Source organism: Vombatus ursinus, unplaced genomic scaffold (genome assembly GCF_900497805.2).
Source record: "Vombatus ursinus unplaced genomic scaffold, bare-nosed wombat genome assembly UNPS02015106.1, whole genome shotgun sequence".
Lineage (NCBI taxonomy): Eukaryota > Metazoa > Chordata > Mammalia > Diprotodontia > Vombatidae > Vombatus > Vombatus ursinus.
The window spans coordinates 1,896,306-1,912,661 of record NW_020954884.1 but is presented as its reverse complement, the minus strand read 5'-3'; the positions used below and the strand labels follow the sequence as shown (position 1 = coordinate 1,912,661).

Here is a 16,356-nt window from a genome sequence, read left to right as displayed (position 1 = left end):
TAAGTATTAAGTACCAAAATGGAGATTCTGACAGATCAAATATTCTTTTGGGAAAAAAAAGTTTTTATTGAAAGCTTTTATTTTTATGTCACTTTTTTTTTTTTTTTTTTTTTTTTTGTCGAGGCAATTGGGGTTAAGTGACTTGCCCAAGGTTACACAGCTAGTAAGTGTCAAGTTTCTGGTCTGAGGCCAGATTTGAACTCAGGTCCTCCTGATTCCAGGGCCTGTTCTCTATACACTGCCCCAAAGAGTTTATATTCTATTTTTATTTTATTTTATTTTATATTGGTGAGACAATCAGGATTAAGTGACTTGCCCATTTTTATGTCACTTTCATTTGTCATTATTTCCTTCCCTCTCTACCTTTACTCAGACAACCATTTTTGTAATTAAAATGTAAAATGAAAGAAGGGAAAAAACAGTTCAGCAACCCATCAGTCAAGTCTGACAGTTATGCAGAATTCCACACACATCGTCCTCCCCCCTTCCCCTTCCTCCTTATCCTCTCCTTTTTGGGACAGTCTTGGACATAGTTAAACAGTATTTAGATGAACAAATTGTTATTTTAGAGGGAGGAGGAGAATAGTCTTTCTCCATTTGCATTGATGTCCTTGTGTACATTGTTTTCCTGGTTTTGTCTGTTTCACTCTGCCTCAGTTCATGTAAGTCTTCCCATGTTTCACTGAATTCTTCATATTCCCCAGTTATGTTCCCCAGTTAAGAGGACCAAAGCTCTTTCCACTGTACTATACTTCCATGATTTCACTGTGTGGGTACTCCTCTATTCATGCATATGACAACCCCTTCATTACTTAGTATAGAATGATGGTTTTCTTAAGCAAAAAGGAATTATCTGATGGCCATCCTTGTGGTGATAAACTTCTTCAAACTTATCTAGGCTGATTTCTGAGATAATTAGATATACATGATTTGTCTTTGGCCGTGTGTGTGTGTGTGTGTGTGTGTGTGTGTGTGTGTGTGTGTGTACGTGTGTACGTACACAAAAAAATATATATATATATAGTATACATAACACATATATTTTTATGTGTGTATAGATATACAAATATAGTATCTCTTCCTAACAGCTTTTTTTTTTTAATTTTATCAGTAAAATTTGTTGCTTCATGAGAAATCAGAGAACCTGCAAAGTTAGATTGAGTGTCCCATCTGGACGTACCATGTATTTTGAGGAAAAAGCCGATTGTTACCTTTCCAGTTCTCATTTGCCTTACTTATTTTGCTGACAAATTATCTCAGACCACAGATTCTTGAGATTATGACAATTTAAAAAAAAAAAGACAAGGAATTAAAAAGGCAAATTGAAAGCAAACATATTGGGATTGATTGGTAGAAAGTGCTTAGAGAGGACCGGGTCACGTGAGATAGAGATTAGTTTTGCTTATAGTTGATCCTTTGGCAGAAGCTTCCATTCTTTTGTCATCTTGATACCTACACTGTCTTATGAGGGGCTGATTATTGAAAGCACATATCTTAAGGTGTTGGGAGAACTTGAGAATGTGAGACGAGACTGTCTTCTCATTCCTTTTCTTGGAAGAAAGCTTTTTTCCAGCGACGGTAATGGTGTAATGGCCCTGCACCTACCTGCTTTCCCCTCTGCCCCAAGTCTTTATCTCTGGTAATTACAAATGTTCCTTTTACCTACTTCATCCTTCATCCTTTGGACAATTCCTCTCTCCAAGGCTTACATGTCTGGGAAAGCTTGATCATCAAACTACATAATAAGTATTATGTTGCAAAAGTTCACAGCAGTACTGTAGTGACAAACTGTATGATAGTACACCAAACATGAAACCACTAGTGCAAGACAAGAATTGGCTTGGAGGGAACAGGGCACTTTGTAATTCTGGCTACTGGTATGTGAATTGAAATCTTGATCTGAATGTGTTTCCTAGGATGGGAATATACCTCTGCTTCTTGCAGTACAAAATGGCCATACTGAAGTATGCTGCTATCTCTTGGATCATGGAGCAGATGTCAATTCCAGAGACAAAAATGGAAGGTACCAGAAAATTAATCTTGTTTATGATACTACTTTGGCAACATGGACCTTACGTGTGTTTTTAGAAAATTACAGCTATGTTTTGGATGGTTTACTATGGGACGATTTTCTTCCTGCCTTGTTGGAGCAGCAAGGCCATGGTTAATTGAGGAAATGTTTCCCAGACTCTTGATGGTACTTAACTAAGTCTATGATGTGGCCGTTGAAGGCGAAAATGAGCATCACTTTGGGTGGACTGCGTTGTCAAATCTGTGAACCCAGTGTTTTCTTTTTCTTAAGATTCTGGGCAAATTGCAAATAATATGAAATGCCTTTAGCTGAGAGGAGGATAAAGTTTAAGCACACATTGCAATTAAGTATTTTTTTTTTAATCTCTTGCCTATGATATATGAATTGCATCTGTGCAGAACAACAGCGTGGAGATTGGTTGAAATCCTCCAAGCGATCTTGGCTTCTTAGTGGTCTAAAGTCAGTTACCAAAAGTTACTAGTAATTGTATGGTGCATCATCTTGTTGGTTTACCTTGACTAAGTCATAATCAGTGTCCATTTCTATTAGGGTTTTTAAATTATAAGTAATTTTGTGGCCCCAGCTCATTTTGCATAATTGGGTAAAATCCTAAAGTTTGAAGAGAGAAGAAAATAAAAATATTAATAACTAAGATAAAATAAATATCCACAAATTGTGTACTACCAAGTTCAGAAGAAAAGTCAACATGAGTGTTCTCTCCACTTTGGATCCTGAGCTGCTGTATACAGCAGTCTAGCAAAGTGACAAAACTATACCCCCAAACTCCGGTGAACTTAAAAACAGAACTCCGATTTGGGCGGGATTTCATTGAAAATTTAATCAGTCATTGGAAAGAATGCCCCAAAATATTGACTTATAGAAAAGCATTAAAATTATTGTCAACCACCTTACATAAAGGTAAGAAAGATGGCCCTGTCGTATTACTGATAGAGAAAAATATATATATATCTTTAGATTCAGAATAACATTGATTTGAAAATATAAGTGTTTATGGAGCGGCTAGGTGGCGCAGTGGATAGAGCACCAGCCCTGAAGTCAGGAGGACCTGAGTTCAAATCCGACCTCAGACCAAACAATTGACACTTATTAGCTGTGTGACCCTAGGCAAATCACTTAACCCCAACTGCCTTTAAGAAAAAGAAAATGTAAGTGTTTAAAAATTAGTCGGGTTATTTAGCCATCTGTATGTTTTTTTTTTTCTTTTTGGTGAGGCAATCGGGGTTAAGTGACTTGCCCAGGGTCACACAGCTAGTAAGTGTCAAGTGTCTGAGGCTGGATTTGAACTCAGGTCCTCCTGACTCCAAGGCTGGAGCTGTATCCACTGCACCAGCTAGCTGCGCCGCCCCCCCTTTTTTTTAAATTTTTAAAAAGCATTTTAAAATGTTAGTGCAAGAATTCCACCGAATGTTATGTTTGAAACAAGAATTATATCATAGTAAAAAGCCCTGAACATAGGTAGGATGTGTACTTTGTCATCATGATCTAGTCTATTCTTAAATGTGTGTATACATTTAATTTCATATTTGTACTGTGCCATCAGTAAACTGAGAGAGAGGCTAAATCAATCTCTTTATCAGTCTCACTCTCCCTCCTTTCCTCTTCTCTCTTCCCTCTCTCTTTTCCTTTGTCCCTTTCTTCCCCCAACCAATAGCTCTTTATTCTTTTTCCTTGCCCCATGTCCCCTCTATTTTATCAAGAAAAAAAAATGGAAAGATTTCTCCAGAAAGCATGCATCTCTGTGTTTTCTTAGGACTAAACTGGTATCTCCCTTTTTTCTCCAGAACTACTCTTATCCTGGCTTGTGAAACTGGCAACTCTAACATGGTGGAAGCCTTAATTAAAAAGGGTGCAGATTTAAACCTTGTGGATTCTCTTGGACACAATGCCTTACATTATTCCAAACTCTCAGAAAATACAGGAATTCAAAGCCTTCTATTATCAAAAATCTCTCAGGACACTGGTATGTGAAAGAAAATAGCCAGTGTTGTTTTAAAGTTTTCCCACTATATTTTTCCCCAAAGGATAAAATAATTTAAATGTTAGATTTTTTCTGCTTAAAGTATCTTGATGAAGGTAAACAGGAAAGAGAAATCATAAGAGACTTATTAAGGTTGAACTGTTTACATTCCTGCATGAAAAGATGATATTTGTAACTCATGAGACCTTTGTCAGTATTAGGATAGTTGGAGGGAAAAAATTGTATGTATGTGTATTTAGATAGATAGATAGAGGGCACAGGGTGAGTTGAAGAAGAAGGGGTCATATCTGGAGAATAAAATTAAGGGGTGAGAGAGGATTACACTAGGAGAAGGAGAAAGGGAAAGGTAGAACAGGGCAAATTATCTCACAAAAAAAAAACAGAAAAGGCTCTTACAGTGGGAGGGGAACTGGGGAAGGTGAGAGGAAATGAGTGAATCTTATTCTCATAGGATTGGACTTAAGGAGGGTATACCATACACACTCAATTGGGTATGGAAATCTGTCTTACCCTACAGGAAAATAGCAAGGGAAGGGGACAAGAGAGTAGGGGGATGATAGAGAGGAGGGCAGATTGGGAAAGGGGGCAATCAGAAGCAAACACTTCTGAGGAGGGACAGGGTCAAAAGAAAGAATAGAATAAATGGGGGGGTGGGATAGGATTAAGGGAAATAGAGTTAGTTTTTCATAGCATGTCTACTATGGAAGTGTTTTGCATAACTGCACAAGTATAGCCTATATTGAGTTGCTTGCCTTTTCAATGAGGGTGGGTGGGGTGGGAGGAAGGGAGAAAATTTGGAATCCAAAGTTTAAAAAAACACATGTTTAAAAAAAATGTTTTCACATGCAACTGGGAAATAAGAAATACAGGAAATGGGGTATAGAAATCCATCCTGCCCTACAGGAAAATAGAAGGGGAAAGGGGTTGAGATAACAGGGAAAGCAGACTAGGGGAAGGGGTATTCAGAATGCATGCTATCTTGGGGTGGGGGGAGGGGCGAGATGGGGTAAAAATTTGGAACTCAAAGTCTTGTGGAAGTAAATGTTGAAAACTAAAAATAAATAAGAAAACGGGGGGGGGGGGGGGGGAAAAAAAAAATATCTTGATGAAAACCTGAGGTGTTGGTTTTGTTACCTAACCTACCCCCCCCCCCCCCCGAAAAAAGTGGATTTGCATCTTTAAGATTGATAAAGTTCATTTTCCCCCCTTTCTCTACAGATGTAAAGACTCCGACAAAACCAAAGCAGGTATTTATTGGAGGGGGGGTTGCCTTTTTTCAATAGTAGGAATCTTTAAATGTTTGGCTCAGATAACTGTGTGCTCTGTTGCTACAGTAATGCAGATTAAATGAAAAATTTGACAGAACTGGAATGTCATTCTTTGGAAGTCTTAATCCAGTGTTTTGAGGTGGTGAAATATATTTCATAGAAACAAATTTAGAGCTGTAAGCAACCTCTGAGGCCACTTAGACCAACACCTTCTTTTTACAGATGAAGAAAGCAAGGTACAGAGGTGAGGTGACTTATTCAGGGTCACATGCGTAGTAAATGACAATCAGGATTTGAACTCATCTTCATATTCCAAATCCAATATTCTTTCCATTGAACTCAACTGCATGTAATGTTTGGAGCTGATACTTCAAAAAAAAAAAAAAACTTTAAACTTAGAAACTTATTCATATAAAAATTAATTTAGGAAAACCCAACCCTGGGACTTAGCCTTAGAATAATCCTTAAATTATGGTCATGGAATAAAACTTACAGTGCTCTGTAAACTTATGATATTTGCTACATAACTACACAACTCAGGAAGATTTAAATTGACTTAATTTAAAAGAAAGGGAAAAAACCTAGTTTTTATTGGTATTTTAAAAGATCTTGCTTTTTTATGTATTTAAGTCAATACTTTGTAAATTATGGATTTTTATGTAGTAGAGCTAGTTTAAGACCCCTTTTGTAGTCTGTTTGATCTGCCTATTTGGGTTTTGTGCTGAAAACTTTTTAACTGTTTGCCTTATTGGTAAGGAAGCATGCTCTTGGCAGTTTTTCATAGATATCTTGTTTGTTGTTGAGCAAATTTTTTTCCCCAGAACTACAGAGTACTTTATTAAATGCTAAGTACTGTGTTTACGAAAGTTAATTTTTGGGGAAAAGGAGAAGAATGGTATGCTATTGATTGAATGGGTTCTAGTATTGGCTACAATGCCACAAACATAAAGGGTTTTGTTTTTTTTTTTAAACCTATTGGACCAAGTATTCCAAAGAAAGGAGAAAAGAATCATGTTAAGAGGGAGGAAATTATAAGCAATGTATCCTATTATGTATACACTGCTCTTTACACAGTAGGCATTTAATAAATATTTGCTGAGTCAGTGACTACAATAAATGATTTTTTCCTTCCAACCTTTCACCACCTTATTTCACTTTTTGTTTATGCTTTTCTCCCCCTTATTAAAGCATGGAATGCCAAAAGGAAACTTAGCATGCACAGAATACTGTGGTGTTTTGGGATTTTTTTTGTCATATGTTTCAGACCCAGGTATTTACATAAATTTATAGAGAGAGAAAAGAAGAAATGCATGTGCTACTGAGATTTTTTTTCTTGTTTGTTTTGGAAAAACTACTTGCTCAGACTTTACTAACCAGACTAACCCCCCTCCCTTCTCTGGCCTGTGAAACTTCCAGCATGATCAAGTCTCTAAAATAAGCTCAGAAAGAAGTGGAACTCCCAAAAAACGCAGAGCTCCACCACCTCCTATCAGTCCTTCCCAGGTAACATAAAATAAAATAAAAAGGAATAATATGGCAAAGTCAAACTTTTTTTTTAACTTTAGCACTAAAAGGATGAGGTCATAGAACTGAATGATATACTTGAACTTTAGCATTTTCTGTTTCTTAACATTACTTTGCATAGTACAGCGAAGGGATCTCATTACCAGTCATGAAAACAGGTTTGTTTTGCTTTACCACAAAACTGGGAGAAATGTACCAGGATCTAAGGGAGCCTAAAGAGGATATAGCTAAAAAGTTGTGGCTGAAACTTTATTTGAAGGTGATTTATTTTCAGTTTATATTCAGTTCTTAATTATCTGCGCAAATGGAGTTGGAACAGTGGTGCTGATCAGAAAAGGTTTTATTGGATCACCCCTTAAAAAAATGTACTATTCTAATTGGGTCAAAACTGAGGAAATATAAAATTGTTGTGCATTCCCTAAGTGTCCCTAGTGACTCGGGTGGGGGGTGTGTGTGTGTGTGTGTGTGTGTGTGCGCACGCGTGCGTGTGTGTGCGGGTGACCAAGCAAGGGCAAGAAAGAGAGAGAGAGAGAGAGTGTGAGAGAGAGCAGAAGTTAGTGAAATAGCAAATAAAAACATCCTGGTTAGAATCTTTATACAGATATTCTACGAAGGAAGAAATCTATTCAAAGATAGAATAGAGAATCATGTATCTTCCATGGAGTGTCTTTAAAAGCATTTTAGTTTACTTATCCATCATTTTCTCCAGTTCCAAAGTTTCTCATGGGCTGTGGGTTGTTTGAGTTTGGGGTTGAACTAAGTTGAAAATAGGTAACCTCTTCCGTTTAAAATTCGGTTTGACTACTACTCACCAGGAGGGTTAGGTCTCTTAGCAATAGATAATTAAGTTACCACTTTGGTACTGACTTATACAAGTGGAAAAACAGAATTTGAGGAAACATCCTCTATTAGTGATTTTGTGTTTTGTTTTTCAGTTGAGTGACCTGTCTACGCCATGTTCAGTAACTTCAACCCCATTGTCAGGAAAAGAACCAGTCTTTTTCCCTGAGCAGTCTTTCAAGGTATTCTATCTTTTGTGAATAAGTATATCACAGAATAAGCCTCTGTGGTCAGAGAGATCACATAGCTTGACGGAAAAAAACAAAATACTCATACAAAATATTTCAATTAAATACGTATTTGCTTAACAACCACAACTTGGGAGGAAGAATAAAATCTTTAATGATTAAAATGAAACTCTGAACAACACCCACTTCGTCTTATCTCAGGGCTGTTCCAGCAAGGTGTTTCATTTTAGATCCGTGTTTATGTGAAGAAGGTACCGTTGACGACAGTGCCTGGTAGCTAATCTTTCTCTTCCCAGGAACATTATAATCAAATGTTCTAGACCCTTCAGTCAGGGAAAAGAAGTTATAGTACTGTAACTTAATATCCTTGTCTCTTCAAATGTGGCAATGGCTCAAAAGAAATCCTTCGTTCCAAAGAGGAATTCTGCCAACAACCGAGTGATTTGGGAAAGAGGAAGGGAAAAGAGTTCACTTTCTGGGAGGGGAGTGTTATGAGTGAAGCTGTTCTAAAAACAAGAATTTTCCTCATTCTTGCACCTTCTTTATCTGGAAAAAATCTGACTGCTTAAGCTTTTCCTTGTAAAAAAATTGTTCCTTGGGTCATTATCTGCTGTTCATGTAAATGAAGTATTTTATTTGTAGCAGGTCCCTCTCCTCAGAATGAGAGCCTCGATTTGAAGTTCCTGGAATGTTTTTTGCAATGTAGATTGAGATTCACAGAAAAAGATTTCCAAGAAAGGGTGAATTAGAGGAAATCATTCAGGGCTCCCATATCAGGGCATATAAGCAATTTTTTTTTTATTAAAACACTTCAAATGAGATAATCTTACTATATGCAATTGTGTTTAGTTTTTTAATGTGTATTCTTTATTGTTATATCTTAACTAAAGGTTAGTAGGAGATTATTAACACCAGATAACTTATTGGGGGGGAGGGTAGCGTGGGGCAATGAAAAGGTATTTTAATTTGGTATTCAAGGGCTTGTGTTTGAATCCCAGCTCTGCTACTTACTACCCACGTGACTTTGGGCAACTTATTAACCTTTCTAGGCCTCCTTTCCTTATTTGTAAAATAAGGGCCAGACTAGGTTCCTAAGGTTGTTTCCAGCTCTCATTCTCTGAGCCATGATATGAAAATGCTAAAAAAAAACAAAAAAAAAACCATAACATTCTTAAGAATTCTTTTTAAACTTAGCAAATCAATTAATAGGTAGAAGGTTTGCCTTGTAATCAGGAAGTCTTGGATTTAAGTCCTATCTCTCACTCATACTAGCTGTGTGATAGTGGGCAAGTCAATTAACTACTTAGTATCCCAGGCTATCCAATTAAGGCAGTAATAGAGTTTCTTAGCTAATTAAATCACAGGTCTAATATTCTTCTCTTTCTGCTCCGCCCCCCCCCCCAAAAAAAAACAATTAGCAGCTAAGACTTCAGGTGGCCTTGTCATTTCTGATCTTAGGGCATAGCTCATTAAAAAAGCTTTCTTGTAGGCCAGGCATGGTCACTCAGACCTGCAGTCCTTGCTGCTGGGGAGGCTGAGGCTGGTAGATCTCATATACTTGAGAGTTGTAAGCTACTGGAATGAGCTAAACTGAATGAGTAGCCATATTGATTCAGTAAGCCTCCAGAAGTAGAGGACCCACCACCAGGTTGCCCCAGAAGGAATGCATCTGCCCAGATCAGAAACAGCATGTCAAAGCTCCTATACCAATCAGAATAGGGTCAGACCCTTAAGTAGCCCCAACACTTCTGGTCTGGGTAAGATAGGAAGACCTAGTCTTTAAGTTGTTAGATGAAATAAATAGATGCTTAAAACCTGCTATAATTTGTTTAATAACAATATTGTTATATTTGTTCAGTTAATTTTTTTTGTGTGTTTTTTTATAAGGACATATACATGTAAGAATATTCCTTCTCTGCCTATCTAAATTAGAAATGGGAATTTTCAGAGATTGTTACGATTTTGAAATGCTCTTTTGAAATCTGTTGCTTTTCTTTCCCCCCTCAAAAAAATTCTTCTTATTCTATAATTCTACCTGACTTCACTCAGACATGTGTTTTGTTTGTTTGTTTTTTTAAATGAAGAAAATGTTTCTCTGAAGCCTAATCAAAAACCTTTTGTTTCAGCAGGAAGAGATCACCTCTCTACGAGATAACAAAGACCGACTGAGTGATAGTACTGCAGGTAAGGTATTGGGGGGGGGGGGTTAAGGGTTGATGTCAGGGACAGAGGAGGGATGGCTAGCCCTTATCCCTTTTCAATTTCAGCACAGTGCTTCACATATAATAGGGCCTAATAAATGCTGATTGGATTTGAATTTCCATGTTCCTTTAAAGCAGCCTAGTGGGGACATTTTTAGAGAGACAGATTCCCACGTGTCTTTTATTAGCCTATGGGCCTTTAAATTGTAGCAGTGTTAAGCTTTCTATTTCCTAATGAAGAATGTATTGTTTATATTTAGGCAATAGGTTCAAAATATAGCAGTATATCTAGAGCAAAAATTACCTCATTTAAAGTTGTAATGATCCTTTCTACCCCCTAGACCCTTTCAAAGTGCCATGACCTTGTCGGTAGAGGACAGAAACCTGATGTGGGTACATACCCTTCACTGAAATCACAACTTGTGAGATGGCAAAATTGCTAATAGAACAAGTCCTTTGAATGCAAAAGCAAAATTTCCCCCTGCAGAATTTTTATCATGCATCTTATAATTTCAGTAAAAGTTGTAAGATGTGAGCTGATGCCTGTAATAAAGATAAACCAACATGTATTTCGTGCCTACTGTATGCTCCAAGCCATAAGTGCCAGAGTATTTGGATTTTGCATGAGCTTTGCCATTGACAGTTTTTGAGCAAGGAAACACATAGTTGAATCAGTGCTTTAAGAATCCTAAAAGTGCTATGACAGATAAATTAGAAGGGAAAGCTACTATACCAGTGTAATGGAACTGAGGGATATACAATTCCTGGCTTTGCTACTTACTACCTATGTGATGAGTTTCACTTTCTTCCTCTCTCTGATGAAGGGGCTAGATGACCTATGATCACTTCAGTCTTTGATCCAATGGTCAAATTATTGCTATAGCCTAGGAGTGTGGCAGTAGGGACCTGAGTCAGGAAAAGAGCAGATGTAAGATACACAAAGGAAGTAGAGAGAAGAATCAAAGAGGTTGCTGGGGTTTTTGAGTTAGGTAGAATGATGTAGTACCACAATCAGTTATAGGAAAATTGGGAGGGAAAGCCTTTGTGTTTTGTTTTTTTTTTTTTGGTGAGGCAATCAGGGGTTAAGTGACTTGCCCAAGGTCACACAGCTAGTAAGTGTCTGGTGTCTGAAGCCAGATTTGAACTCAGGTCCTCCTGACTCCAGGGCTGGTGCTCTATCCAGTGCACCAGCTAGCTGCTAGTCTTCCTGAGTTCAAATCTGGCCTCAGACACTTATTAGCTGGGCAAGTCATTTAACCCTGTTTGCCTCAGTTATTTTCTCATACTCTTCCACAGGTGGCTTGATGGCCAGGCTTTTCTCCTTTTCTTCAAGTTTCCCCTCCAACTCTCTCACTTTCTCTTCTGTAAAATGAGCTGGAGAAGGAATGGCAAACCACTCTAGTATCTCTGCCAAGAAAATCCCAAATGGGATCAAAGAGATTTGGACATGATTGAACAATAAGTTCAGTTTTAGACCTACTGAGTTTGAGGGGCATGAAAATGAACTCTTGTTTTTTTGAAGGTGCTGATAGTTTATTGGACGTGAGTTCTGAAGCCGACCAGCAAGATCTTCTCATACTCTTGCAGGCAAAAGTTGCTTCTCTTACCTTGCATAATAAGGAGTTACAAGACAAATTAAAGGTAAGTAGGCTGGGATTTTCTATATGTTCTATAATGTGAGATTACTTGATTTTTAGGGCCCTGTGAGGGATATTCAGAATGAGTTTGTTTTTTGATTTTAGTATCTTGTAGTTTGAAACCAGATCTTGAAACCACACCTTCACTTTTTTTTTTTTTTAGTCAAATACAGTTAATAGTTTTACAAATTATAGACATAGGAAACACCAGTCACTTATTTAGAAATTCATTTGGTAACTCAACAGATGCAATTAACTAGGTATAGGCAACTAAATGGTGCAGTGAAGAGACAGAACAGTGGGTCTAGAGTCAGAAAGATTCATCTTCTTGAGGTCAAAATCTGGCCTCAGGCACTTATTAGCTTTTTAACTCTGGGCAAATCCCTTAGCCCTGTTTGCCTCAGTTTCTCATCTCTAAAATGAGCTGGAATAGGAAATGGCAAGCCACTCCAGTATCCTTTGCCAGGCAAACTCCAAATGGAATCACAGAGAGTTAGATACAACTGAAAAACAACAATAACAGAATAGATTCAAGATGGGCAGTAAAGTAGTGCAGTGGCCTGAGTTACCTCACATACTAGCTGTATGACTCTGGCCAAGTCAATTGACCTCTCTTTGCCTCAGTTTCCTCATTTGTGAAATGAAGACCCTACCTCCCAGGGTCATGAGGATCAAATGAGATAATAATCATAAAGCACTTAGCATAGTGCCTGGCATATAGTAAGCACTATAAGAATGTTAGCTTTTATTATTAAGTGACATGTTCTCCCATGTACAGAAAAGAGGGGGAAAAATCCTCCTGCATTCTTCCCAGGAGAAGGGCCTTGACAGCTTCAGAGAAAACCAGTAATTTGTGGTATTTTCAAGACATTCCAGGGCATCTCATCTTAGTGGTGGTGCAGTATTAGTTGGTGTAACAGAAGAGTACCCCGTGGGACATGGGTTGCTTCTCCCATGTCCTGAATGACATTTCTCCCTAAGGCTGCATAGCCTAGGAAATGGACATTGATAGGTAACCGTGTTCCATTCAAGTAATAGATGTTGAAATCCTTCTTTCACTCTTCAGTTACTTGGTCAGCTCCTTATTATACTGGTAATGTTTAATTCTTTTTTTTTTTTTAAACAGGCCAGAACACCCAAGGAAGGGGAGGCAGACTTAAGCATTGACTCTTACCATTCTACCCAGACTGACTTGGTTCCAATAGCAGATAAACCGAGTGAAACCTCGGCCTTTGTTTTAACTCATACTTTGAGTAAAGGCACTAGCAGCAGTGACATAAAAATTCAGCAGCTACAGGAAGTTTTACAGGATGTGCAGATGAAACTGGATAGCTCGGAAGCTGAAAGGAGGGAGTTAAAAGCCCAGCTTCAATCTCGAGTTCCAGAATCAATTTGTTTAAACAGCTCCGAGATTTCAGAGAATGGCTCTGACCTCAGCCAAAAGCTAAAGGAAACCCAGAGCAAGTATGAAGAGGCTATGAAAGAGGTCTTGAATGTGCAGAAGCAGATGAAATTAGGCCTTGTTGCTCCGGAAAGGGAAGATAACAGTTACTCAAATCTCCATGAGCTGAGGGCCACGGATGAAGCAGTTGAAAAGCTCAAGCAAGATCTCCAGGATGCATTAGAAGAAAGTGAAAGGAATAAAGAGAAAGTGAGAGAGTTGGAGGGGAAACTTGAAGAAAAGGAGAAAAGCCTGGCCATCAAGCCACCTGTGGAAGAGTATGAGAAAATAAGAAATTCATATTGCTCTGTGATTGAGAATATGAACCAAGAGAAAGCCTTTTTAATTGAAAAATACAAAGACGCTCAAGAAGAAATCAAGAAATTACAAGACACGTTGAAAAGTCAGGCACCACAAGAAGCCAGTGATGAGGCTGGAGACATGAAAGAAGCAATGAACAGAATGATCGATGAACTCAATAAGCAGGTGACTGAGCTCTCCCAGCTGTACAAGGAAGCCCAGGCTGAGCTCGAGGACTACAGGAAGAGGAAGTCACTGGAGGACGTCACTTCTGAATATATCCATAAAGATGAGCACGAGAAGCTTATTCAGGTGACAAATGTGTCCAGGGTGAAAGCTGAGGATGAGCTATCTGAAATGAAGTCCCAGTATTCAAAGGTATTAAATGAAGTAACGCAACTCAAGCAGCTAGTTGATGTTCAGAAGCAGAATTCTGTGTCCATCACAGAACATTTGCAAGTGATAACCACACTCCGGAGCGCTGCAAAAGAAATGGAGGAGAAAATCAGCAATCTCAAAGAGCAGCTGGCAGGCAAGGAAACTGAAGTGGCGAATCTTGAGAAACATCTTTTGGAAGAAAAAGCAGCAATGAACGACGCCATGGTGCCTCGAGCCTCCTATGAAAAGCTCCAGTTGTCTTTGGAAGGTGAAGTGAGTGTATTGACATCTAAACTGAAGGATTCAGTGAAGGAGAGAGAGAAGGCATCCTTAGAAGTGGCTCAGGTGAGAAATGAGGTCTCACAGATAAAAAGGGAAAAGGACAGTATTCAAAATCTCCTGAAAACTAAGGAGCAGGAGGTAAATGAACTTCATCAAAAGTGCCAACAAGCCCAAGAAGAACTTACAGAAATGAAAAGATATTCTGAGAGCTCTTCAAAATTGGAAGAGGATAAAGACAAGAAGGTTAGTGAAACATTTTTTTTTCCTGTAATGCAGCCCTGTAGGAATTTCCTGAAAGTTTACTGTCCTACAAGGAAAAAAAGGCTGTTTATTCATTCTCATCCCCAGGCTACCACAATACATAAAACAGTATTCTTTACCACTAACTTCCATGATTTTGTTATCTTCCTGGAATATGTGGATTCATTTGTCTCCAGGGCAGCCTAAAGAACCATGAATAGGATATATATACTCATTCACTCATTTAAAAGCATGGAGTGTTTAAAATAAAGGTCCATAAAGCATTTTCAGTTGTTGAGTGCTCTGATTTCATGCATCTATAAAAATCATCATGCAGAAACCTAACCAATGTCTTCTATCAAAGGTAAACTTGCCAACTTTGAACCTTGTTCTTGAATAAAAATTCCATTTTTTCCCCCACTGAAAACCTGAATACGCTTCAACCTTAATCCCTTCCTTAAAGGAGAGATTCTCAAAAGTGTGATCTGGTGACCTTTCAGGGTCAAAAGTCAAGGTCAAAAGTATTTTCATAATAATAGTTAAGACATTTTTAATTCCTAATATAGAAAGTATCAATAGGTAAAACCTACATAAACAAAAGCTCTTTGAAGGGGCCTCACTGATTTTTGAGAGTAAATTGGTCCAAGACCAAAAAGCTTAAGAGCCACTGCTCTAGGATAATTGATTTCTACCAAAGCTGGTGGAAATACTCCCTGGGCCTCATTTTCAAAGGAAGGTTGGAGGGGGAAAGGGAGGAGTGTTTTCTCTGAGGAGCCAGAATTGTCCCTGGGACACAAGAGGACGAACAACAGTAGCAGCTCTTTCTGAAGAATTGTTCATTGTCTGAGTCTGTTTCAGCATCCCTAATTAACCACTCTGTCAAAAGCTTCCAGTGTCATTGGCAGGAACATTGCGGGGTTTGGGGTTGGTTGTTTTGTTTTGTTTTGTTTGAGGATATGAACTGGGTAGTGCCATCTGAAATACAATACGTTATCTAAGAACTGCACAAACCTAAAGAGGACCCCTTGCTTTAGAGTAATCTATCCAGAGAATAGGGACTAGGACTTACCCCTATCTGGCAGCTGTGTGACTTTGGCACCATGGCTTTCTTTCTCTAAATTGAGGATATTGGTGTTTGTTCTGGACATTGCTGGCTGTTTTTCTAGTGCATTTATTCTTAAGAGATAAAATCAGGAAGCCATGCCAGAGTTTTTATAAACTAGGCCCATCAGAACAAAAACAATTAATGCAAATGCTAATTTAAATTGGGCACAAGCAAGTTTTGCTCTTTTTGGTTGCCTTGCATAGTAACACTGTAGAAGAAATTAGACGATTAGACTAGAGGCGTGCCTTTGATGTTGGTTCTGCAGGTATCCTAATGCAGCTCTCATTTCATTAGATAAATGAGATGTCCAAGGAAGTCATCAAATTAAAGGAAGCTTTGAACAGCCTCTCTCAGCTTTCCTACTCTACCAGTGCATCCAAGAGGCAAAGTCAACAGCTGGAGGCCCTGCAGCAGCAAGTGAAGCAGCTACAGAATCAGCTGACAGTGAGTTTGACTTATTTCCTTTGACAGGTTGAGTGAAGCAGCACAGGCCAACTCAGCTGAAAGGGCCTAAAAAAGTATCTACTGGCAGGAGTGACCTTCTCTGCCTTGGTTTACTTGGGGGTGAAGGTGAAAGGATGGAAAAAATAACTAAAACAAAATGAGTTGGGAGGGGAGGGAGAAGGCATTCTCTCTCTTCTCTCTGTCTGTATCTATGTGTTTGTCTCCGTCTCTCCCTCTCCTTCTCCCTCCCTCTTCTGCTCCCCCTCCCCTTCTCTCCCTTCCTCCTCTCCTCTCTTCACTGTTTTGTCTCCCCCCCCCTTTCTTTCCTATCTTCTCAATTTTTTCTCTGTCTCTTTTTCTCTTTCGATAGCTAGTGGATACAGCACTAGGCTTGGAGTCAGGAAGATCTAAGCTCAAATCCAGCCTCAGATACTTAGTAGCTGTGTGACCTGGGCAAATTATTTAACCTCGGTTTGC

General features: G+C 38.6%; 1 protein-coding gene across 9 annotated transcripts in view; it reads left to right on the top strand.

Annotated features, from left to right (window-relative positions):
- RAI14 (retinoic acid induced 14) overlaps positions 1-16,356 on the top strand; it is a 186,553-nt gene that overhangs the window by 165,332 nt on the left and 4,865 nt on the right. For 6 of the 9 annotated variants that reach the window (XM_027846254.1, XM_027846251.1, XM_027846253.1 and 3 more), the window contains 9 exons: positions 1,917-2,023; positions 3,835-4,013; positions 5,250-5,278; positions 6,716-6,802; positions 7,759-7,845; positions 9,978-10,035; positions 11,575-11,693; positions 12,816-14,333; positions 15,730-15,879. In XM_027846254.1, coding sequence (XP_027702055.1) covers positions 1,917-2,023; positions 3,835-4,013; positions 5,250-5,278; positions 6,716-6,802; positions 7,759-7,845; positions 9,978-10,035; positions 11,575-11,693; positions 12,816-14,333; positions 15,730-15,879 — 2,334 coding nt within the window. The remainder of the gene's footprint in view (positions 1-1,916; positions 2,024-3,834; positions 4,014-5,249; positions 5,279-6,715; positions 6,803-7,758; positions 7,846-9,977; positions 10,036-11,574; positions 11,694-12,815; positions 14,334-15,729; positions 15,880-16,356) is intronic. The other 3 variants (XM_027846256.1, XM_027846258.1, XM_027846257.1) reach the window with 3 other exon arrangements.